General features: G+C 39.9%; 8 protein-coding genes across 11 annotated transcripts; 5 read left to right on the top strand and 3 right to left on the bottom strand.

Moving 5' to 3' along the window:
* The first annotated feature begins 818 nt into the window (after window positions 1–818).
* Window positions 819–5,579, top strand: LOC117570479 (adult enhancer factor 1). The gene is given in 3 exon segments (XM_052005377.1): window positions 819–914; window positions 1,902–3,023; window positions 3,092–5,579. Coding segments are annotated over 2 exon segments (1,509 nt in total). The 5' UTR covers window positions 819–914; window positions 1,902–2,158; the 3' UTR covers window positions 3,736–5,579.
* Window positions 5,580–7,117: 1,538 nt separating this feature from the next.
* LOC117568723 (uncharacterized) lies at window positions 7,118–7,664 on the top strand. The gene is made up of 2 exons (XM_034249541.2): window positions 7,118–7,327; window positions 7,415–7,664. The coding sequence occupies exons 1-2, from the start codon at window positions 7,213–7,215 to the stop codon at window positions 7,447–7,449; spliced, it is 150 nt and encodes a 49-aa protein (XP_034105432.1). The 5' UTR covers window positions 7,118–7,212; the 3' UTR covers window positions 7,450–7,664.
* Window positions 7,665–7,755: 91 nt separating this feature from the next.
* LOC117568721 (solute carrier family 35 member C2) lies at window positions 7,756–10,680 on the top strand. Of its 2 annotated transcripts, XM_052005559.1 has the most exons (4): window positions 7,756–7,980; window positions 8,038–8,835; window positions 9,304–9,556; window positions 9,625–10,680. In XM_052005559.1, the coding sequence occupies exons 2-4, from the start codon at window positions 8,143–8,145 to the stop codon at window positions 10,170–10,172; spliced, it is 1,494 nt and encodes a 497-aa protein (XP_051861519.1). In that variant the 5' UTR covers window positions 7,756–7,980; window positions 8,038–8,142; the 3' UTR covers window positions 10,173–10,680. The 2 variants fall into 2 exon arrangements, with proteins under 2 accessions (XP_051861519.1, XP_034105430.1); XM_034249539.2 differs by having other exon boundaries at window positions 7,756–8,835.
* Window positions 10,681–11,136: 456 nt separating this feature from the next.
* Window positions 11,137–12,574, top strand: LOC117568722 (glutaminyl-peptide cyclotransferase-like). The gene is made up of 4 exons (XM_034249540.1): window positions 11,137–11,644; window positions 11,942–12,052; window positions 12,111–12,321; window positions 12,382–12,574. The coding sequence occupies exons 1-4, from the start codon at window positions 11,180–11,182 to the stop codon at window positions 12,540–12,542; spliced, it is 948 nt and encodes a 315-aa protein (XP_034105431.1). The 5' UTR covers window positions 11,137–11,179; the 3' UTR covers window positions 12,543–12,574.
* Window positions 12,575–12,922: 348 nt separating this feature from the next.
* LOC117572723 (regulator of chromosome condensation) lies at window positions 12,923–15,026 on the top strand. Its single transcript, XM_034255788.2, has 3 exons — window positions 12,923–13,108; window positions 13,258–13,966; window positions 14,031–15,026. The coding sequence occupies exons 2-3, from the start codon at window positions 13,297–13,299 to the stop codon at window positions 14,849–14,851; spliced, it is 1,491 nt and encodes a 496-aa protein (XP_034111679.1). The 5' UTR covers window positions 12,923–13,108; window positions 13,258–13,296; the 3' UTR covers window positions 14,852–15,026.
* A 102-nt stretch (window positions 15,027–15,128) lies between these two features.
* On the bottom strand, window positions 15,129–16,064 carry LOC127565700 (uncharacterized). Its single transcript, XM_052005560.1, has one exon. The coding sequence runs from the start codon at window positions 15,786–15,788 to the stop codon at window positions 15,429–15,431; it is 360 nt and encodes a 119-aa protein (XP_051861520.1). The 5' UTR covers window positions 15,789–16,064; the 3' UTR covers window positions 15,129–15,428.
* Window positions 15,129–22,596, bottom strand: LOC117572722 (motile sperm domain-containing protein 2). Of its 3 annotated transcripts, XR_007955038.1 has the most exons (8): window positions 22,114–22,595; window positions 20,623–21,108; window positions 20,314–20,552; window positions 17,078–17,147; window positions 16,729–16,832; window positions 16,352–16,663; window positions 15,707–16,289; window positions 15,129–15,648 (listed from the first exon to the last, which is right to left on the bottom strand). XR_007955038.1 is itself a non-coding variant. In XM_034255787.2 (7 exons), the coding sequence occupies exons 1-7, from the start codon at window positions 22,202–22,204 to the stop codon at window positions 16,065–16,067; spliced, it is 1,512 nt and encodes a 503-aa protein (XP_034111678.1). In that variant the 5' UTR covers window positions 22,205–22,596; the 3' UTR covers window positions 15,129–16,064. The 3 variants fall into 3 exon arrangements, 2 of the variants coding, with proteins under 2 accessions (XP_034111678.1, XP_034111677.1); XM_034255787.2 differs by having other exon boundaries at window positions 15,129–16,274; window positions 22,114–22,596; XM_034255786.2 differs by having other exon boundaries at window positions 15,129–16,289.
* Window positions 22,597–22,790: 194 nt separating this feature from the next.
* LOC117572724 (motile sperm domain-containing protein 2) lies at window positions 22,791–24,452 on the bottom strand. The gene is made up of 4 exons (XM_034255789.2): window positions 24,306–24,452; window positions 23,605–24,067; window positions 23,055–23,543; window positions 22,791–22,995 (listed from the first exon to the last, which is right to left on the bottom strand). Exons 2-4 carry the CDS (start codon window positions 23,690–23,692, stop codon window positions 22,841–22,843), a joined length of 732 nt encoding a protein of 243 aa, XP_034111680.1. The 5' UTR covers window positions 23,693–24,067; window positions 24,306–24,452; the 3' UTR covers window positions 22,791–22,840.
* Window positions 24,453–25,043: the final 591 nt, after the last annotated feature.

Here is a 25,043-nt window from a genome sequence, read left to right on the forward strand (position 1 = left end):
TTCGATGAGCAAAAGCTGACACGATATGTGTTCATGCTATAGTCTACAATAACAACGAAAATTCAATTTGTTCGATTTGTGGCCTACAATGAAACAAATGTGTCGAAATACTCGAATTTTTTTAATTTATACAATACAAAGAGTGCACGGTATTACCAATAGCTACCAACAAGTTATCCGATGTAAGGCACCTGTGAGCAGTCGCAGGTAAGCGCAAAAAGACCATCCCTGAATTGCACCAGTTCAACACTGGCCACTTGTACCAGTTCTTTCGCGTCTATTTGGTACGCAAACAGTAAAAGCAAAAAAAAGAAGAAAATACAATACAAATTTTTACTATTTTTCTACGTTTTATAAATGAATACACAACAATAAAAAATGCTTTAAAGCATAGTTGCAATCGAATTCATAACAAAACGTATGCTTGCTGCCCATTTGCCTGGCGCCCGCGAAAAATCCCAATCAGAAAAACCTGAAAGGCCAACAGCGCCAGCACAAAATGGAAAGGTAGGTCAAAGAAGTGTGAGCTGAGCGCGCCCAGCGCGCATACAGCACCGTGTATAGAGTGTGTACATGCTCGAAACACACAAAAGTGTACGTCTGCTGTGTATTATTAGTGTTATTAAACATGTGAAAAATAGTGAAAATTTCAATTGGCCCATAACCTCAAAAGAGTTTTTTTTGGTTTTCGCTGCTGCTGTTATAATGTGAGAGCTATGTGTGTGCGTGTGTGTGTTTTGATATGTTTGTATGCGTATACATATACTATGTGTGTACGTGTGTTGTTGCTATATGTGTGAGAGTGTGTCCGAGTGGCGCGTTGTGAAGACGTCGACGTCGTCGACTGAAAGTGGTTGTGTCGTTTGTCGATGATAGAGGGGGGTAAGGCAGCGAGTAGCAGCAGCAGCGACAAGGTGAGAAGCGCGAACGTGAACGACAAGATCGAATGTGGAAAAACTACTTTAAAGTGGATTTTTAAAAAAGTGAAAAATTGAACACGGATATTTCCAATAGCCGCCAAAAACACCCATACATGGACACACGAAAAAAGGATAGCAAAGGACTTAGAAGCTTTCGCTGTCATATAAAAATCGAATCGAGTAACGTTCATGATGATGAAAAACACATGTAATTCGCGAGAAAGTAACACGCTGTCAGTTCGCCCCAAAACATGTGAATGTGTAAACGTGTGTGTGTGTGAGTCCGATTGCGTGTAAATGTGTGTGTGTGAGAGAGTGTGTGGGGGAAACGGAGACAACAACAGCAGCAGCAATTGGAACGTGGAACCTGTCGGCGCACGTAAAAACCAGAGCCAAAAATTCAAATTACATGCATTGGGCGCGTTTTCAAATGCATAATCGCCACTCAATAGTTTGTTGTTTTTTCGACTTCGACTTTTTATATAATTTATGCTAAACACTCGTTAGAGAGCCGCAGAACCTTTTTGGCCATAACAAAAGCCCGCAGCAGCCCAGTTTGAATGAATAATTTAAAAAAGATTTCGCAGTTAGTTTTTTGGGAATTCCTCACATATTTTTGCATACAGCAAAAAACCGAAATAACATGTAAAGAAGATGCCGCCAACTAATTCGCTCACAACACATTCACTTCAGCGCGCTCGCTCTCTCTCCGTTTGTTTGCGCTCTCTTGCAGAGTTGGGCAACAGCAGAAAGAGCCAATGTGCGTGTGTGCATGTATGTGTGCGTGATCGTTTGACTGTAAATCGATAATTGCTGATTACAGTGCCATGTAATTTGAATATTGGCTTGAGTAAACTTGCGATAGTCACAGTTGTAACACAGACCGAATCACAACATTGCTCATCTCTAATCTAACACTCGCTCACTCACCAACTCGCTCTCACTCACTCTCTTTGCTTGTCTTGTCTTTTTCTTGCGCAGGCACTAGCAGCTACAGCAACAACAAGAGCAACGAGCAGCAGCAGCAGAAACCACAACCAGGCCAGCCAGCATGTCGTGGCATTTGTGAGCAGAGCGCGCCAAAAAACTTGTCACGAAGTTTCTTGTTATTGAGCCTACGCCTAAACGCGCCTTTCTCCTTCCTCCACCTCCCCCAACATACACACACACACACACACACCGCCACACATACACAACTCTTGTCCCGCCCAATAGTTTATTGACGTCCAGGGCAGTCGATGATGCATATCAAGAGCCTGCCACACGCACATCAGGCCGCTGCGGCAATGAGCAATTGTGACATTGTCATTGTTGCCGCGCAACCGCAAACAACCAGCGCCAACAATAACAACAACGATACGGTCACACAGGCAAGCCATGCCAGCCATGTGGCAGCCGTCGCCCACGCCCAGCATCAGGCCCAGCAGCAACAACAACAGCAGCAGCAGCAACAACAACAGCAGCAGCAGCAGCAACAACATAACCAACAGCAACAACAACAGCCGCCCGCGCCCACAGAAATCGCTTTACCCTTTAACATGCATTTGACGGGCATCGCACAGGAGGCACACAATGCCGCTCAAGCGGCCGCCATGGCAGCTGCGCAGGCCGCGGCAGCGCAAGCCGCCGCAGCAGAGCAGCAACCTCAGTCCGCACAGGGAGCGCAGGCGGGACAGGCGCCATCAGCGCATACGCTGGCGCATCTGGTGGCCAATGCCACGCATAGTCCGCCGACACAATTAACCGGCGACGCATCGCACTATGTGACCAGCAATGGACACGGCGCGGCTGAGCATGCGTCGGGCGAGGGCAATGGCTCGAATAGCAGCAATGGAGGCGGCGGACGGGAGCAGGAGAAACCGTTTCATTGCACGGTGTGCGATCGACGCTTTCGACAATTGAGCACGCTGACCAATCACGTGAAGATCCATACCGGGGAGAAGCCCTACAAGTGCAACGTTTGTGATAAGACGTTCCGTCAATCGTCCACGCTGACGAATCATCTGAAGATTCATACGGGCGAAAAACCCTACAATTGCAACTATTGTCCCAAGCATTTCCGTCAGCTCAGCACATTGGCAAATCATGTGAAGATCCATACGGGTGAGAGTATAGACTTGACTTGTGTGTCTTTTGTTGAATTATGCAACTAATCCTAGCCTCCCTTGCAGGTGAAAAGCCGTTCGAGTGCGTCATATGCAAGAAACAATTCCGGCAATCCAGTACGCTCAACAATCACATAAAGATCCATGTCATGGACAAGGTCTACGTTCCTGTCAAGATCAAAACCGAGGAGGACGAGGGGTGACTAGGACGCATGGCGTTGGCGCAACATCATCATCTCCATCAGCAACAACAGCAGCAACAACAACAGCAGCATCATCAGCAGTCGTCAACGCCATCGCAGCAGCAACAACATCAGCAACAGCAGCAGCAACAACACCACATCGAACATCAACGGGGAGTTACAATTACAACATTGCCATCAACAACGACAGTGGCCCAACACCAGCAGCAACAACAGCAGCAGCAATCACATCTGCAGCAAACGCAGCATGGCAATGGCACATCGCCGCATCATCATTTCAATGTGGCCGCTTTGGGTGATTTGTCCAGCGCCATGCAATTGGGTGCAGTGACAGCGGATGGTAATTTTGTGACCATGGGCGGCGTGGTTGTCGGACGCATACAGCATCCAAGAGGCGAGGAGCTTCAGCATTTGGGTGTCATCAAAATGGAATCGCCAACGAATGGCATTTCAGCGGCAGCAGCTGCCGCGGCTGCAGCAGCGGCTGCTTCGCAACGCGATGGATGAGTCGATGAGCTGCTCCTCGAGTATATGCTCAAGGAGGCCAACGAAGCGAACGACGAAGATGATGATGATGATAATGGTGGCGATGAGCAAGATGTCGCGTATGTGGCGCTGGAGCAGCAGCAGCAACTACAACAACAACAGCAGCAACAACAGCAGCAGCAGCAACAACATCATCGTCGACGACGGCGACGAATCAATAAACATTGAATTGTCTTGTTCTGCTCATTTGTTGTTTGGTGCGCGCTTATTGTACTGTCTGTTGTTGTTCTCGTTGTTGGTGGTGTATACGCTTACGTTGTTGTTAGTTGTTTAATTGTAGCGAAACATTGTTGTTGTTGTTAAGGTTTAAATGTGACTAAGAAGTTCTTACCAAGATGAATTATCAGGTCTGAAAAAACTACTCGAAACTCTTTGTGTCTCACAACAGCAAAGCAGAAACGTCTGCTTCATGGAATATGTGTTAATGAGAGCATCATAGTTATAGTCTGATCAGACCTGAATGTATAGCAAAACGCTTCAATAGTAGCTAAACGAAAAGCATAAAAAAAATTATACTATAATGATAAACCGTCGCCAACAGCACCTAGCGCTCCAAAATGGCCTCTTAGATGAGAATGATCATGATCTAAACACACACAGAAACTACTGAGTCGTCAATAGCCACAACCGCAACCACAAACCGACACAACATATATCAAACAACAATTATAATCGAGGCAATAGATCCCAACATCTCTCCCCCACAAAAATTTCCAAGCTCCTTAAAATACCTTTACAAGAAAAATAACTCTTTAATTGTAAGCGCAAACTAAACTCCCCAAGTAACAAAAATCATTTATTAAGCAAAAAGTCATTGCGTTTAAGTCGAAAGTGCAAAACTAAAAAAAAAATTGTTTTTTAAATCATTTGTTATAAACATAATTTTCAATTTCAAATTGTTCTATTAGCATTTAACGTTTAAGCGAGATTGTTGTACAATTGTTCAGAGCGCTTTCATAGAATTCTGCTGACATAGTCAACGTTGCCCTAATTTCCTAAAGAAACATTTTTACAGATGAGAAGTTATTTTTTTTTAAATCATTGTAAATGCCGCCATTATATTGATGAGACGCTGTTTGATTTGTTTTTTATAATCAGTCCAACGGCGAGAGTTTTCACCAATTTAATTCGTTTTTAAAAACAACAAAAAAGTTAGTCTAATTATTTAAATATTGTTTTAAGCCTAGCTACCTATACCTACACACCCCGCTCTTCCCTTCCCACAAAAAACACCATATGCAACATCAGCAACACAACTAAACAAATTTGTAATTACCTTAAGTGGCAGCAGAAGTAACCTAAATATTTACGTAGTCTACCAATACTGATACAGATACAGATATATAGAGAATATATATACTATACTATAGCAGTTAGTAGAGCCTTTAGTTTGTACATTTTTTGGCGGGCCCCTCACACCCGTGACGCGGGTCCTTAAAAGTGAGTTTTGTTAATTTTAATTAATTCTAATTTTAGTCGTTATAGTTTTATTATTTTACAAATTGGCACAATTTGGATAAACAACAAAAAAAGAGAAAGCAATTACTAAACAATGATGATCATGATGTTGATGATTTAGCTATCATTATTTTAATCTTAATACTATTTAGTTACTGGAGTAAAACACAAACTACGAGTTAAACTAATGCTAATCTTAATCACATTGTGCGATAGCAAAGCAACAAGTTCTGTACAAAGCCCAACTCCAATTTTGTATGTATAAAGTGTCAGACGGAGAAACAACAGCAAACAAAAAAATAAGAGAAAATATTATTTTCTAAAAATATAAATATTTGCCTATTTTATTATTATTATTTTTTTATTTATCTGTATATTTTTGGTTTTGTGTTGGGTTTTGCCCGCGTCCCGTTTTAAACAATTTTTGAATTATTGCTAAAGTTCCTAAACACTTTTTGATAAACAATTTCAAAGCAAACACAGAATAGAAAACAAACAATTCCAAATGTATACGAAAGGATAATAGAAATGAACGACTCAAGATCGATGACAGAACGACGATATACATTAAAAACAAAACAAAAAAAATAGTACATATATACATATTAATAATAAATGTTGATAAATGTGTAGTGTTAACAAGAAAAAAAGAGGAAAACCCATAAAAATAATTGTAGCAATTAAATGTAAAAGTGCAGCAAGATAAATATTCTAAATCACGCTTAAAATCGTTTTATAAAAACAAAGATTTGCCGCATTACATATTTTCATATGCAGTGAAATACAGGGTGCTTTGCTTTGTATAGGCTAAAGTGGAACATCAACAAAAACAAAAACACGAATAAAATTAATGTTAATATGGGATTTTTGAGAATTATACGAGACGAACTGAGTAGAAGATCATTTAGCTTAATACTTAAATTCAACACTTACCATTTAGTTACACCAATAATGTTATTTTGTTTTAATGATACTGCTATTCGATCAAAGCAAAATGTAAGCCTTTCTTACCACCTGATCTTGATTTGAATTCAGATCTAAATACACCCGCTCCTCACCTCCCTTCCTGGTCCTTATATACTTATGTATATGTATATTTTTAATGAGAATAGGAGTCGTAGTGAGATTAGCTTTTAAGCGCCTAAATTAAATACTAGTTGTGTGTGTACAATTTGAATGTAAAACTGCAAAGAATTTAGACATAAAATGAACAAAGACAAGCAAGTAAACAGGAGAAACTAAGTTAAAAAATAAAATACAAAAAATAAATAATAATAATAATAAAATAGAACAGTGTAGAGATAAAGCAAGATGCTTAAAAACAAATAATATACACGTATAAAATGAAATGGAACGACGCGATAATATTGTATAATTATACACAGAAGCTATATACTTATATATGTATATATACATATATACCATACATATATGTATGTGTATGTGCAGTAGATGTATTTATATGTAAATGTGTATGTAATTGTGTACTTAGTTACAAGCATAAATATTATATATATATTTGCAAAAGAGAAAAGAAATGCCACGAGACATACAAAAAATACAAAAACAATGCAATATGCAATCAATGAAGTTTTTATTTTGAAGAGAAAGCTTCACGTGTTGTTTTGATTTTCAAATATCCGTTGGTCGCACAATCGATAAATTCTTATTGGAATCAGTTAACCCAATCGATAACATTTGCTTCAAATAAATGTAAAGTATTTTTTTATTATCTTTGGGTCAAGGGCACATTCGAAATATGTAATATTATTTATTTATTTACGCAATTATTTTCTTTAAACTTTTAAGTTACCATTTGTCCAAAACGTTATCGCTGTATGGTTCGTATGGTTTTGGCGCAGTAGGGCAACACTTCACCTTATAATTCTGTCATAATTGTGGTCACACTGGTCAGCTGTTTTAGCCTACCGCATTTCAATTTGCAAGTATTAAACAAAAAACATAAATAAATAAACTACAATGTTCCGTCTACAACAATCACAACCCGATCCCGCGGAGGAGGCAAAGCGCGTTGCGGCCGAGGTACGAATGAACTTCATCATGTTTGGTGTTCTCTGCGCAGCTATTCGACTAGGTAAGTGAATGAAGCAAAAACGTGCGCTGCTTATGTAAATACAGGTGTTTTTGTTAAATGCTAACAATTACTTTTTCCAATCAATAGCGCCGATTGTGCTGCAACAGTTGAAAAATGCTTAACTTTAAGACAACACACAAAATTGGAGCTATGACGAGGCGTAAACAAAGCAAATGTAGAGCTGATGAAGAACAACGTAAATAAAAGATGCATTTATTTAAGCGCACAGTCAATTTGCGACATAGATATCATTGTAATTTTGAATAATGTAAGCTTAAAAATGTTTTGCACATTGTACATAAATCGTTGAGATAAATAAATGCAATCAAAAACAAAAGCTTGCACATGTATCGACTTATCGAACCTATCGGCACTGAAATTGCAACGTTTCACAACACAATGCAAACGTCAACATGGCCAAGCGAAAAAGCCAAAGGAGAGCAAGTAAAAAAACCCAGTAACAACAAACACTGTATAAACAGTTGGCAGTAAACAGCAGACGTAGGCAGAGAGTGAACCACAAAAAAAAGAAAAGTAATGGAAACGTAATATTCGCTATCGAAGCAATCCATTAAGCTAACGTAGAGCTAGATAACGTAACAACAAAGCAAAAACAACAAAGAACCCCAAGAATTTAATAGCGCAGTATTCTGGCAAGTGAAACATATGGCATTACCACAACAACAATAATAGCGTCGATAAATTTATAGATAACGGAGTTAAAGAAAGACAGAAGAGAAAAAAAGTGTTTAGGCGATTGTTAGTATTGTAATTGCAGCCAGCATCGCGCCCCATTCGGGCATGGTCTTTAGATAATGGTAGCCCCCAAATATGAACGCCTCAACACCGGCGACGGCAACAACGACAACGGCCACAATAGCGGCGTTGGCAGTGACGCCGATGACAACGATGACAACAACATTGAGGAAGTCGAACTGAAGTTAGAGCGCCGTCAGCTGTCGTCGTCGACGCATGCCAACTTTAAATACGCCAGAAGTGGCAGCAACAGCAACAACGACGCCGATAGCAGCAGCGGCAGCGTCAACGACGCCACGTCTACGTCCGCACAACATCATCATCATCCGCATCATTTGCACGAGGGAATGGCTCGCCATACGGATGCACGTTTTATGCAGATGGCCATCTCCACATTGGTCACTGTGCTACTCTATTTAACACTCTCCATTACATTGACCTTCTATCAGACGGACATCATACGGGATCTGCCCATTCCACTGACCATTGTCACATATCATCTGCTCTTGAAATTCCTGCTCGCCGCCTTGATCCGCAACATCTACAAGATGCGTGTGGGCAAGACGCGTGTCCAGCTGGATTGGCGTGTTGCTGTCAGAAAAATGGCGCCAGCTGGCATCGCGAGCGGCATCGATATTGGCTTTTCCAATTGGGGCCTTCTCCTGGTGCCCATCTCTCTGTATACGATGACCAAATCCTCGACGATTGTCTTTATTTTGATTTTTGCCATACTGCTGGGATTGGAGCGCAAGGTGAGCATTCTATTTTCATTTATTTATCTGAGAACTGTTCAAAAAGATATTTTTAGGCATGAGTTTTACAAGTTTTTCGTGACTAAAATTAATTAAAATCTTTCTAGCATGTTAATTCATAAATAATTTTTTTTCTAAGTGTGAGAATTTCTATAGTTTAATTTTCATTTTTCATTAAAGTTACAATAAAATTATAATTTTATTGTATTTTTAAAGCAAGTTTTCTCTATTTGCTTCTACAAGTAATACAATAAAATTATTGTAGAAATAAAAAAAATGGTGAATTTATCGTGTTTCTCGTTTGCTTTATCAATAGATAAGTTTCTACATTTATTATATTTGTTATTTGCTTTATTTATTAATTAATTATTAATTCCTATCTTTATTTGAACTTTTATAAACTTGATTCTTTTTTATGTTTTGCTCAACATATTGCACATTCTATCGTTTATCTTTTTGTGCTTGCAGAGTTGGACGCTGTTTCTGATTGTGGGTCTGATTGGACTCGGCCTCTTTATGTTCACCTACAAGTCGACACAGTTCAATGCCTTGGGTTTCATCTTTATACTCGTCGCTTCGCTGAGCAGCGGCGTTCGTTGGAGTTTCGCACAGTTCATCATGCAAAAGTCCAAGTTGGGTCTGCACAATCCCATCGATATGATCTTTCACATGCAGCCCTGGATGATTGCTGCACTCTTGCCGCTCGTATTTCTCATCGAAGGTCTGAAGCTTGAACTGCAAATGTGTAAAGTTCTGTTTATTAATAACTATTTAATACTTTTCACACAGGTCCCAAGCTGCATCAGGGCATGCAGGATATTCATCATATGTCCGATTCGGACATCCTTTGGAACATTGCCAAGGTTACGTTGGGTGCTCTCATTGCCTTTCTCATGGAGGTCACCGAATTCCTCGTGCTCTGCAAAACATCCAGTCTCTCGCTCTCGATTGCCGGCATCTTCAAGGATATTTGCCAGCTCGCCTTGGCGGTGGCCTTCAAAGGTGATCAACTGAGCTCCATCAATCTGGTTGGCCTTGGCGTCTGCTTGGCCGGCATCTGTTGTCACCTGTGGCACAAATACACAAGCATGGCGATGTTGAATAAACAACAGTTAGCTCTGCAGCTGGACAACGATGGCGAGGATATGTCCGCTGAATATGAGTTCAACAAAAGTAATTCCAGTGCAGGAGCGTCGGGTTCACATGCCACACTTAGTGTGCCACTGTTGGAGCAAACCGATTCGGATGAAGACTCAGCGAATGATTCGGCAAATAAGCAAAGTGCATCCGATGTCATATTCGATGTATTAAAACGTCGCGAAGTGTCGCAGCGATGAGTTGTTGTGAGAAGAAACAAAAGAAACTGGTAGCCAGTCCCATGTGTGATTGTGTAGATGGTCAAGGATATAATCGATTCAGAATCAAAGCACCATCTCTCTCTCTGTAAATGTTGTAAATTCGAAACAAGCTTTCACTTAGTGCAGCCAAATTGATCTATAACCACATGCATTCTGATTATATCTGTATGTTTGTGTACATTAATAATTATCTCATGATGAGTCTGCTTAGTGCATCTATCTACATATATCTGTATACACTTACCATACATTCCCTTGCAGATCATATAACTATTGTATATAACTCGTATTCCAAATTGTTCACAACTTGTCCGTAATTGTTAATTGAAATGTGTTGCCATAAGAACAAATGTTCCATGAGCGTTTAGTTATTGAAATTCCAAATGCATTTAGTTTTATATAGGATGTTTTTTTAAATACGTATATCTGCAAGGGTAGTTCATATTCGGTCTGCCGGAAATTACAATTTGTTGCCTTTCAAAATGAATGATTTATATTTTTTTGTAATTATTATATATTCAAATTTGTTCCTAGCTAAATAATGTAATAGTATATGGATTTAGTTATAATTGACATTGTTGATTGGACATATTATGTGCATATTATTTTCATAGAAATTTAGTTTAGTTTTTAGTAAACAAAAAAGAAATGAAAGCAACTGAAATGAATTCCAACTTTATACAATTCCTAACCAAATTGGCATCTAAAACACACACAATTTGTATTAATGCAAAACGTTTTCGAAAAGACTCTTTTTACTTAAAGTGTATTTAACTATTCTAAACTTCAGGGTTCTAAATAAAAATGTAAATGTATTTAAAATTATAATAACTACAGTGTACTATATGATATCTTCTAGTCGTTGCTAGTTTTGGAAACTTTTAATTGCCATGGTTAATGGCAATCGTTACAGTCATGAAGCATAACACAAAAAGTAAGTTAATTACAATATTGAGTTGCAGTTTCACCTTCTCAACCTTGCAGCCATGTTGCACCGCAGTTGGCTCTACATTTCGTTGTTCTCTGTATTTGTGATAATTATTTTGCTGTCACGCATCCGACGCCAATCAACGTTGATCATTGCCAGTGACGAGCAGCATTTCATTGCAGTGCTTAATAGAATATTAATACCACGTTGGCCGGGCAGTTCCGGACACACAAGAGTCCGGGAATTCCTTGTGAAACAGTTGAATCAATTGGGATTTACAGTGTTTCAAGATGCAATTACAGATCCCTTTCCACTGACGAATGTGTTGGGAATAAGTAATCCACTGGCAGAACGTTTTTTATTGCTGAGTTGTCACTATGACACAAAGTACTTGGAGTCTGGGGAGTTCTTTGTGAGTGCTACCGATGCAGGAGTTTCGTGTGCTTTGCTCCTTAACATGGCTAAGAAATTGACTGCCTTGCCTGACATCGATCTCCTCAAGCGTCGGGATATTGGATTGGTGGTGAGTTGACAGCTGAAATTAGTAGGTACTGTAAGCAAACAAATTAAAAATTATTTCTTAAATGCTTAAAATAAGTTTAGAAGTCGAACTTAATTTCAATCGAAAAATGCTCCTAAATATCATTTAATTAATATTTCACAAAGAAACGTAATCACAGAAATACACAAGTTTCTTATTACATAAAATAAGTAGTAAGTAAATAAATAAAAAGTTTGTAATTAGAAGTAAAATAATAAGTACTGTTTTTGTTAGCTCAAAGTTAATGACACTTTTGACTGTTACTTTCATTAATTTTAGCTGGCTTTCTTTGATGGCCACGATTCCGCAGAGGGAATCAACGATGCTACTTATCCACTGTTTGGCTCCCAGAACTTTGTCGATAACAAAATCTTGCCATTGGAGAGCATAGTAAGTGTATTATAACATTAAGCAATTTACCCAAGAATAATTCAACCAAAATCCGTAGAATGTGGTCATAACTTTAAACATGATTGGCGCACCAAATCATATTTATATGAGCAAGTACGAGCGGACTTATATTTTGCATGAGATGATGGCAAACATTGAGCAGAAGCTGCGTCAATCGGGACAGCTTATCAAATGTCCACAGCTATTCTATAAGCTGAAGTCCCATGATACTGACATGTATGACGACCACTATCCTTTCTTGAATGCGAGTACGTTCTTATATTGATTTTACAACTTACTGAATTTATGATTAATTAATTTATTTATAGGTGTACCCGTGATGCATGTAGTTCCTCACACTTATCCAGATGTATGGCTTCAGGATGACGACAATATTCAGAATCTACATTGGCCGAGTGTACACAATGTGAATGCTATTCTTACCCGTTTTATTTACGAATATATTCAAGGCTATGATGACAGTCTATAGTCTATTTCGATAATAAAATTTAAATTACTTTGCGCCGATTGTTTTGTATTTCGAATCGACATCGATATCGATGTTTAAGTTATCAGAAATTAAATGCGATACATTGGAAATGCAGCATTAACAATGCCGGCTACCTTCAGTATGACCATTTGGACCACATGCTAGAGTATACTGAGATAATAAAATATTGAAGTGTGGTATATTTGAAAATATTTCTTGTTTTTATGATTATAATCAACTCTACAGGTAATTTTGATTAAAAAAAAAAAAATGTTAAAAATGTTAAGTTTAGCTTTGAATACATATATCTTACAATCACCAAAGTAAAAAGTAAAAATAAAGTGGTCAATTTTAAAATCCAACAAACGGTCACACGTAGTTCAGGTAGCTCAAATTGTGTGCAGAACTTATCGTGTTTCCCGCGCATTTTTCATGCTGGATTAGCAAACATCTTTAAGATCAACCACCAAAATTCCGACTCTATGGTTTTTTCACTCGCCAAAAAACCACTGAAGCAGTCACACCGCCACCTCGTTAAACAGTAGGCATCACATCTAAATTCCAAAGTAAGTACCACCGCAATGCTGTTTGTTGCCAGCCAAAAAAAAAAATCGACCTAACCTTACAAAACAAACAAAAACACACAAGCTCAAGCAATCGACCGTTTAGTACTATATTGTTTTTCTTTTAAATTGTTTTAATTTTTACGTTTTAGAAAAGTTCTGACTTCCGTATAATACGAAATTGCTCAAGAATGCCGCGTCGCAAGATACTCGCAAACAACAATAACGAAACCGAGGAAAAAGATGAGATGCAGCCCACAAAAGCAAAAAGGGCGCGGATTGCATTCCATTTGGAGTTGCCAAAGCGTCGTCAAACCATTGGCCAAGTGCTTGTCTGCGGCACCGGCGACACCGGTCAACTGGGCCTTGGCGAAGATATTCTGGAGCGCAAACGTCCGGCACTGGTGGAAGACATCCCGAACCCCGTGGATATTTGTGCCGGCGGTATGCATTGCTTGGTGTTGACAAAGAACGGAGACATCTACTCATTTGGTTGCAATGACGAGGGCGCTCTGGGACGCAGTACCACCGAGGAGGGCAGTGAATCAACGCCAGCACTCATCGATTTGCCTGGCAAAGCATTGCGCATTTCGGCGGGCGATTCGCATTCCGCTTGCTTGCTGGAGGATGGACGCGTTTATGCCTGGGGCTCGTTCCGTGACTCACACGGTAATATGGGACTGACAATTGATGGCAACAAGCGCACACCCATCAATCTGCTGGAGGGCACCGTTTGCTGCAGCATTGCATCGGGCGCGGATCATTTGGTGATTCTGACAACAGCTGGCAAGGTTTATACCGTGGGCTGTGCCGAGCAAGGGCAGCTGGGACGCATCTCGGAACGTTCAGTGGGTGGCGAGGGTGAGTAAGAAGAGTTTTTCATAGCATTGCTCAGTATATAAGTAATGTTTATTTATTCCTTTAGGACGTCGAGGCAAACGTGATTTGCTGCGACCTGATCAGCTGCTTATCAAGCGGACCAAGCCTTTTGAGGCTGTTTGGGCCACCAACTACTGTACTTTTTTGCGGGAATCACAGACTGATATCATTTGGGCCGTCGGTTTGAACAACTACAAGCAGCTGACATATGCCAAGGAAGCCGAACGTCTTCTCATACCGATTAAGACCGATCTGAAGGATGTCAAACAGATTGCGGGTGGACAGCATCATACCCTGGTGCTGGACAATAATTCCAAATGCTTTGCCATCGGACGACCCGAATATGGTCGCCTTGGCATTGGTAGCGATGTCAAGGAAGTGGTTGACAAACTGGTGGCCATCAAAGAGCTGAGCGGGAATACCGTTTATGTGGCCTGTGGAGAGGCATGCTCGTATGCCATTACCAAAGATGGCAAATTGTATTCGTGGGGCATGGGCTCCAACAATCAGCTGGGCGTTGGCGATGGCGACGATGAATTTGAGCCGGTTTTGGTGAGCAGTAAGAACACAGCGAATAAACGCATGTTGCTTGCTGCCGGCGGTGGACAGCACAGTGTGTTTCTGGTGGAGTCCGATGTGCAAGAGGAGCAGAAGGAGAATGTGCCAGCAGCCAGCGGAGGCGGTGGCAAGAAGACAAAGGCTGCGGCCAGCGCTGCCGAGGTGGCATCCAAGGAGGCGGAGCAGTCGCCAAAGAAAACTGATGACAAAGAGACTACTCCCGTCAATGATGGGGAGCCATTGACAAGCGGTTCCAGTCCGGAGCCCGTCAAGAAGCCAGCTGCTAAACGTGGACGCAAGAAGAATTAAACGGAAACGTAGCGAATATTTCTAATTCTCTGCATATTAACCACATTTGTTTATTACTACTCGACGAACTTAACTCGTGCGCAACAGAAAACTTGTTTCACAATGCCAACTGAATATTAAACATGTTTATTTAATTGATTTTTGTTTAAATAAAGTATCTATATAGTATATAAATATCTATATACAATAAGTATATAAATAGTTAAACTCTATTTGGAGGTGGTTGAAAGTTGTGTCAAAAACTAAACAAAACTAAGAAAAAAGACTCATTAAAATGTGTATTTACAAACTAATCAACTTTTTTGTTTAATTATTAATATTAAATTGTTTATAATTTACATAGTATATATATCGTACATGGAATTACTACAAATTCATTGTTTCCAGCGGCTGTTTCCTTTTGATGGGTTGGGCTAAAGTTGATCAAAGATAAATTCTACACAATACTCGAAGCTCTCTGCTTCAAGCGAATTTTGAAATTACAATCTTAAGAAGAGTGTTGGAGAAATTTTGCACTTGTGACTCTTGTATATTGTATAATATACATTACTAAATTGTATATTGTGGTGATCTCTCTCTATATGGAATATGTTTCTGGTGAATGATGGCTATTAACTGCCGAAGCCGAAGAGTTGATTGCGATGCTGTTGTTGTTAATGGTGGTTGATGATGTGTTTCTCAAGGTGCTGTTGACCAAGGACATGTCTGTCGCTGTTGTTGCTGATGCTGCTGAATGAGGGTGATCTGAGGCTGTTGCTTGCCCATTGTGAACGTCGTAGCTGTTGCCCAGGTAGAAGCTGAGGAACAAAATGCAGCATAACAATGAGAGCGAAAGTAGCACGCGCGCTATTTTACGTGCGAATGCAATGAGACCAAGCAGATGACCGCCATTGGCAACGCCTCCCATCTGACTGTCACTCACACGACCACTGCGCATCGACAGTTGCAGCTGCTGCAGCTGCTGTGCCAGCAGTAGCGCTTCTAGGCAATCTGTATTATAGTCATCATCATCGTTAACATTGCCAACATCCTCAGCATCAATGTAGTCCAGTTCTAGGCCCAAATCACAAATCACACAATTCTCTTTATCATTGTTTTGTTGGTTATCATTAATCGGATTATTCTTATTATTGTTGTTGTTGTTGCTCTTGCGATGGTCGTGACTAACAGTGGCATCGTCTAGCCTGGTCAGATTGCATTGCGACAGTAAATATTATTTGTGCTTGGCACATTTATACGGCGCCGTCTGTTGGCAAGCTCCCGCTGCAGATCCCTGCAAATCCCCTGATGCGAAATGTATGCGCTCGAAAAGCAAAAAACCAAAGCCAGCAAATAACAGCACGATGAGTGCTAATGTTACATATTGTAAATTTCTTGTATGCCTCAATTGGGCTGACATTTCTCTTGCCTGCTCCTGTAATTCCTGTGGACCGAATTTCTGAAATTATTCCATTGTATATTACGAAGAATTCATTAACGATTCACAACTGCACTACTTACACTACCAGGTTGAGAGCCGCCTGATTGAACAACATCCATTCCCTCTTTGGATTTACCCAAATGACGGCATACCAGACGATAGTTCTCCACGTCTGCATCATTTGTGCCCTTCTCCTTCCATATGTCGGCCACCTCCTGGGAACCGCAGTCGGCGCTCGGTGCCACGGCTGCCATTACAAGGAACTTATCCTTGCCATCGGGGCTAAGTTGATGATCCGACTTCAGACATATGCTGACCTCAACTGCGCATTGTGCCGGAATAACGCCACAACGTGGACGCACACGAAACTTTTCCGGCGATGTGGTTTGTATCTAAAAGAGAGATCAATAACATATAGTTAGATAAATATTATACCAGATATATACTTAAGACTCACTTTGTAGACAATGGGCTGTTGTGAAATGTTCTTGAGGGTCAGCTTGGCATCCCCGGTGTGTGGACAAAAATTAACATTTTCTGATGGTTCCAATTGCAACATACCTAGGCAGCAAACACAATACGCAAGTAGAAATATGTATAGGTGATTTCTACTATTTCAATTTTAAGCAGTGTGAAATTTGTATGAAAATTTGTTGATTTAACGAAAATGCTAAGAATCTAAGTAGATTCAAGTGTCAGAAAGTTTCATGTACCTGACACACGACTCAATGTTGTGTAGGATTCATTATGTGGTATAGTATATATAAAGCATACCACAGTTTTCTATAAATTGGAATACAACTCACCCTCACCATCCGAGGGCGTGTGCAGTTCTTTAATGCTCGTATCATGCAGCACCATCTCGGCGAAGTGAACCTGTTAATGAGAGAATTCAATTTCAAATATGTATGTAAGAAAGCTACAGTGGAGTGTGCTCATCCTTATAAATAAATAACCTTCGTCTTTATGAAGCATTTGTAATGAAACTTTCAGAATTGATTCAGAATATGGTTTCTTTTGTGTGTTTTAAGTTGCAAGTGTCTAAATTAGAAATTTGTTGATAAGTTGGAAGTTGTACTAAATTATATTCAGCTGTGTAGTGATAAGAAGAGTATTTTCACCAAATTTGATGTCTTTCGCTTTTATAGTATCTACGATATAGATGTTTACAGCTAAGAAGATACAAGTGAAACTATCTCGCCTTGAATTATGATACTTTGTGAGATGCCTTCTTCACACAGTTGCAAGCAATTCAGCTGGCCAACAGATTATGATACCTTACAACCCCTTGTTAGCTGGGAGTCGCCTCATTTCCCATCTCAGGTTTCCCTCACTACGATGGTAAGCCATTCAATCGATTCATGCTGAGCTCGGCCATTTTTACAAGTGTCATCTCACACTTGGAGCACCACTTGAATAAATACACACACACAGTTTAAGGCCATTTTTGCGAATTGATTTCATTCGCTTTGCTATTAATTTAGCATGACAAGAATCAGCTGTGCCGCATTATGCTAATAATAGTTTTGTTTATTTAACAATTCCTAATGGACACGTTCTATTTTGAAATTATACAGTAAACTGTGCATTTGTTAAAGCATTCACACCTTGGTAATATAGCTCGGCACTTTGATAGCGCAAATAATTAACCGTGGTAGGCAAGCTTTTTTATTTTATTGTTTATATATTGTATTTTTAACAAGCTTAATCCGGCCAAGTTCGATCGAACTTCACTGAAAGACTGATGGCGGTTGTATGCATCGCAATGGGAAAATGTGCCCGCACTTTGCATTTGGATAATTTAAAAATATATCCTAAAAATTACCTACTTTGGCTGATAAGGCGCGCACGTTTAAATTGCATTTGATTATCTTTATTTACTTGACTATTATTATTTTTTTACTTGACTTCACTCATTTTCTTTGACAAAACATAAAGATGCTCATGCATTGCGCAAAATGACAATATTAATAAAGAATCAAAGATACCAAAACATGCAAAATAGGTGTACATTTTTTGCTTGCATTTTGCGTAGACAGCGTACTGTGCGTTGCACTAGAATTTATCGATATCACCTTGGAAGATGTATCGCATTTGCATGGTGTTATAGCAGTCAGCAATGTGCTCAGCTCAATAAGAAAAGATTGAACGGTTTAAAAAAAAATAATAGAAACAAGTGAATTATTGATGAGTTTGTTGTGTCAGATGTTGCCATAAATGTAGAACCAGGAATATAACGAATTGATTTTCGAGGTTAATTAAACGGCTTGTATGTCTTGAATAACAATTAGAATTCATTTCCCTTTTATTCGATTCCTCATTGTTATGCTTTGTTTAGCAAAAGCAGCACACACAATACACATGATCGGCACACAGTGCACACACATTTAAATATACACAAACACAGAAACACACGAACAATCACAGATACAGCAAGTTTGACGCCACCTACCCTAGGCATGTTTGCTGAAGACTGAATAAATATTTCAAGTGGATTCTAATTTGCTGCTCTTTTTTTCCTCTTTAGTGACTAACACAAAAATGTAGTAGATGTTGTATTTTAACCACACACACAACTCGTATAAATATCACATATATCGCGACTGCATTGGATTTTAAAAACGATAGCTGATGACGTATGTATGTGGTCGTCGTGTCGCGGCAAACGTGGAAACACAACTAAAAAAAGCACATATCGCAACAGCAACAACATAATAAAATAAACGCAAGAGACAAACAATAAAAGCTCTCGACATTAAACACACGCAAACAGAAAAGCTTTCATACTACGATCAGCCTCTCGTAACAGCTGTTCAACTGTTTGGGGTCCATTGCATTCTCACATTCAATTAGCAGAGTGCGCAAACGAGAGGGAAGCAAGTGAGTGGGCGAATAAAAAGGAGAGTGAACGGGAGCTGAACAATACTAATGTGAATGACAAAATTAGTAAGCTCGTCATAGTCAAGCCTATCTATCCCCAATCCCCGCTACTGTCCCCGTTCTGCCCACAGGGAATTATTTATAATGTATTCCATGAGTGTTCCACATTTTGTTTCACAGGTCAACGCCTCGCAACGCTTCACTGGCTATTCTAGTAGAACCAGCAAAGCGAAAAGCGAAAGTTTTGCAATATGTCACATAAATATGACTATAAATAGCGATTATAATGCCGCCATGTGGTCTCGATGGCTTTATTATTAACTAGTTTCGGACACTCATAGCAAAGGACACGCAAACAGTTGTGCGGCACCCTAAATCAATACATGCTACAAATGTAAATCAATTAATGGGAGACGCAAAAGGTGAATCGCGTGACTCGTGTGGTCAACAAAAGCAAAAGCAATTAATAGACAGACTTCCGGCTGGTTTAGGGCACGACAGTTAAAACGGGAAACACACCCAAACATCGGACTAAGCATGTGAGCATATACTTGTATACCATACAGAGTACCTTTATGCCATTTCAATTGGGTAAAGGGTATTACAACTGAGTGCCAAGTAAAAATGAAAGTGATTAAGTATTTTTCATTTCATAGAAAAAGACAATTAATCAGCCTTTGTCTGTCTCTTTAACTATACGATCAGCTGAATCTTAAAGTCCTTAAATGTTAATATCAATTGTTTTTCTTTAAGAAGAAATTCAATTTTGTCTCCTCAAATTATTTTAAGTAATATTCACATTCTCAATGTATATTGAAATTTTTGATCGCCTGACTATCTGTTCGTCTAGTACGATCTGTGCTTCTGTATAAGCTAGAGACAGCAAATACAAATTATGTGCTTGATTTTAAAACAATTAAATTATTATAAGCAACAGATATATTTAACAGTACTAACTTATTTGACTTGAAATAAATAAAAAAAAAAACATTTAGTTTACTATTCTCAACATTACTGAAAATATCACAATATTTGAAATTATAAAGTACATCTTCTGGCTCAACAAAATATTTTTGTAATTACTGAAAGTGAGCATTTCAAAGTCGAGCACACTCTACTTTAGTAGCTTTCTAAGTCTTATATACAAGTTCATATAGCTTACCTTCTTATCGTAATCCTGAGGTGGCTGCTCGGCGTCTCCGGCATTTGCAGCCACTATTTTGGGTGCTGCTTGCTTCGACTCGGAGGGTGGCGCAAAGCTGTATTCGTAGTCGTCAGTGCCGCCCCAGCTGGTCAGACAGTTGTCCTTGGTCACGTATTGAGTGACGTCTTTTTTCGATATCATTTTCAATATCTCAACTGCCTTTGGCGGCAGCAGAGCTTTGATGACCTTAAACGCGGCTACAAAAAAGACAAGTGCAAGTCATTAAAGCTCAAGCTGAGACAAAAGCTTTCTTAATTGTAAGCTTACCATTTAACACCCAAGCAAGCTCATAGACAATGATATAATTGAGTGCATTTGGATAGTAGAGCTTAAAAGTTTCCACAATGCGCTTTACAAAGTCCAGATCCATTGTGGCCAAGCCCGTGCCCGCCATATCAAAGAATATGGTCAATTGGGTCAAGTGATTCTCGCGCTGCACACGCTCCACCCAATAGACGACAATGCGTATGAGTTCATCCAAATTTTTCGATTTATTGTGCAGCCTAACTCGAAATATAAGCAATGGCTTGCCATCCACATCCTGATTATGCACAAAGGCGCAACCCTGATTCAGATATTCTTGATTCAGTTGACTGTGATGCAGATCGTTGGCTCCATACGATTGACGCCACACACAAGTTTCCCAGAGCTTGGTGAACGCGGTGTCCATGTCCAGATCGTGCATTTCCAGAAAACGTTGAAGCCACAAGTTTTCATTGCGTATGCGAGCAAGGTCGACGTGATGGAAGGGAGCTAACAGTGATTAGAGGGTATAAATGATTAGCTTTTTATTGGTAGATTAAAAATAGCACTCGCTTTTAATCGGTGATTGCTTGTTAATCGTCGGTGGTGATAACTGCGGACTGCATTTTCTGCAGCAGCTGATAATTGATAAACCGTTTGGACTTTGTGAATGTAGAGCGAATAGCAGTTGTTCATTAAGCTACTTTTATGTTGATCCGTGATAAGCTGTGTGGACGCCAATTGAAGTGTCTGACAAAAGCCGGTGGTGGCCTTGACAATGAAAAGCTGTGTGGATGCCAAGCGAGGTGTCTGACAAAAGCTGAGATGTGGCCTTGATAATTGAGTTTGAGGAGGCCAAAAGGTGTCTGACAAAAGCTAAACTGTACCGCTTAAGCAGCTTTTTATTTTAAGTTATCTCTATTTTTATAAGAATCCTGCTGTCTAAGAAAAGCTAAATATTGGTTCTGAAGCAACTGCTTATTTGAGCTATCCTTCTATAATTTGATTTCATTTCGATTGATGAGCCGTGTGGGTTGTGTGCATGCCGGTGGCTGATAAAAGCTGAGCTGTGTCCGTGAAACACTTCTTGCTGGAGGTGTCTGACAAAAGCTGACTTGTGGCACCTGATAATAAGCTGTGTGGACTTTGTGAATGCCAAGCCTGATGACTGACAAAAGCTGAACTGTGACCTTACAAATGCATTTCCTGCAGCAGTAGCAGCAACTGCAACTGAGCTACCTCTATTTGCACAATTGGTTCCAACAGAGTTCGTTCCGCAATCAGTCGAAGCGATTCGTTTTCGCACCGAATTTGAAGTAATCAGCGGTTGGTTTTTTTTATGACTTTGAATAGTTTTGCAGTCGTCATGACGCACAGCGACGATATTGTCGGGTAAACAGGTATAGCAGGTATTTGTGTGTATGTAGATAATGCATTATTACTCAATGGGGCTTTAGAACGCACACCTGATTGAACTAAGTTTGAACCCAGGGCCCCCAAGTGTACAATGCTTACCTGCCGGCGGCGAGTTAGCGTATTGTGTATTGAAACGCTGGCGCAGTTCCTCGATCTGGGCACTCGTGGGATTCTTAACCTTAACACCCATGATGATGATTGCTTGGCACAATGGTCAACACACACTCAATATTTAACGGCAACTGTGTGCAAACTAAACGTTGAACTCGGCGCACAGCACTTGCAGAGGCAACAGTCAAGAGTTTTGCTTATCACAACTACCGTTGTGCTGTGCTTCTCGATAATCGATAATCCAGTTTTTCGGCACTACACGATAATGCGTCGATTAGATTCTGGTTTCGAAAATAAAACAAGCGAAACACAATCAATCGAGTCACTTCGAGTGCTTAACACGAGTTGCCGAGGCTAACTAACGGCGTTTGATCGCTGTGAATCGATTGAATCGCTGTTTCTGCTTTGGCAGTCGATGAACGTGCGACGGCGATGTGGAGCACCATAAAGTGGACTCCCTTGGAAAGGGCAACGCGTTGTCACCACGCTGCTGCAATGGAACGTGATCAGCATCGATTGTCTGTTGCATTTAAATGAGTTCGCATTGAGTGAAAGCTGTCGCGGGAGAGAGCGAGAGTGAGTGAAAGCTTTTTGCGCTTCAAGCACGAACTATCCACTCAAGCTTTGCACTTTGAGCTTAGCACAAAATGAAAAAAACGACTTGCTTGAGATAAATAAGTATCGTATTATTTACATGGCTCAATTACACTTTAGTTTAGGCGGCAAATTTGTAGGTGTAATCATCGTTGCCGCCCCAGCTCTTGAGGCAGTTCTCCTTATCTACATACTCGTTGATGTCCTTCTTGGTGGTCACACGCAGTATCTCTAAAGCCTCAGCGGGCATGAAACCCTTGACAATTTTAAAAGCAGCTAAGGAAAAGAAAATTTAAATAGTTAAACAAATGTAATACTCGATCTTCCCCACTCACCATTCAGCAGGAAGGGCAGCTCGTGCACTACAATATAGTTGGGTGCATTGGGATATTTGGTTTCGAACAGTCCAACGATGCGCTTGATAAAGTCCAGATCTAGATTACTTAATCCAGCGCCGGTCATGTCCATGAAAAGCGTAATTTTCTTTTCATAGTTGTATTGGTGCTGCACACGCTCGACCCAGTAGACAATGACACGGATAAGATCATCGTGATTCTTGCTCTTGGAGTGCTTGGAGAAGTTCACGATCAACAGCGGCATGCCATCCTTATCCTGATTGTGCACATAGATTTCGCCATCATTCAGATACTCCTGATTGATGTTCGTGGCTGTGATGTCGTTGGTGCCGAAGCTCTGACGCCACTCGCAGTTCTCGCGCAGACGAATGATCGCCTTCTCCACATCCAATTTATAGGCCTCGAGCAGCTGTGTGATCCACACATCGCTGTCCTTGATTCTGGCCAGATCACTGGGATGGAAGGGCACTACGGAAAGAGCATGAAATTAACTCTCGGAGAAATGATCGGGAGGATCATGAGAGCTTACCTGCTGGTGGCTGCTCTTCGAGGTTCTTGAGGAAACGGGTTTTCACCTCGTTAACCTGCTCGGCTGTGGGCTGTTCTCCTTTCGGCATCTTGTTGTCGAGCTGTGTTACACTGCACTGGTGAATCGCACGGCGAATACGTTGAATTTATATGGAAAACCTTAAGGAACTTATCGCAACCGACTGACGATCGCTAATCAGTGAATATGCGCTCTCTTTGTCACACACTTTTTCTCTCGGTGGGGGATCGTTGTGGATAGCTGAGATAGCGGTGGATGACTGGACTGTGTGGCGAGCAATCAAGAACTGACAGCAACACAACTGCAAACGCTACAGCGCTACAGATTGCGAGACGCTTTCAATTGGGGGCAAAGCTGCTGAGCGAGCTGCTCGATCATCAATGCAGGCAACTCAATGCGGGTGGCAGGCCGATCCACAACAGCAGCAGACCGTTCTTTAATCAATCTACAAAACAGAAACAGAAACAGAAAACAAAAACTACATTACGCGAGCAACAAACAGACAGCAATCGTTGGGCAGAGACGTTGGGAATGGCGAGGGGCGAGGGGTTCTTCCGGGAGCAGTCAGTAATTGCGATAAGAACAAAAGCGGATCGCGAGAGAGTCGAGAGAGTAAACGAATGAGTGTCGTGTGGATTCTTCAGCATGAAAACAGTTTGGAAATTGATTTTTATTATTATTACACTCGCATGTGTTGTTGCCGCCGTGCCGAGTTCATAATGTACTCGGAGTTTGTGGAATGGTCGCCTTAACTTTTAATTTCTTTGCGTTCTTATCTTGAAACGAGTTTTTCCCTGAAAGTGATATGATTTCACCAGATTTTCGCCTACTGAGCTTGCTGGTTGCTTTTATTTAAATCGTAGCAATACTGTCGAACGATAATTTAATTTAATTCGGCTACAATGATTAATCATTTATTTACCCATGATAAATGAACTTATCTGGGGACTGACGGGCTTTAAATATGCTGCGTATTGATGATATTTCAAAATTATTTTACATACAAGTATTCTATTTATGTGTTGCTTTTTATCTTTCTTTTTTAATTAATAATTTTCAGATATTTTGTAATTTCTTTATTCACCTTTTTATTGTTTATTATTTTAATTTAACTCCAAAGATATTAAGTTTGTTTTTCTTAATACGTGATACTTAATTTGAATTTGTATTACGGAGTTTATAAAAAACTTAAAAACTAATCATCTTCAGATATTTTGTAATATTGTTATTGACCTTTTTATTGTTTATTTATTTTTTAGACTACTAAGCTCTTAAGTTTGTTTTCTTAATACTTTGTGGATATAAGTTTTGCTATCTTGAATAAAATCTAATTATTTTAAGATATGTAATTCTAATCTCTTAAATTTTTTCCCTGATATGTATTATAGAGACTACATATAAAAATCTTTCTAATCATTTTC

This window comes from Drosophila albomicans, chromosome 3, assembly GCF_009650485.2.
Source record: "Drosophila albomicans strain 15112-1751.03 chromosome 3, ASM965048v2, whole genome shotgun sequence".
Classification (NCBI taxonomy): Eukaryota; Metazoa; Arthropoda; class Insecta; order Diptera; family Drosophilidae; genus Drosophila; species Drosophila albomicans.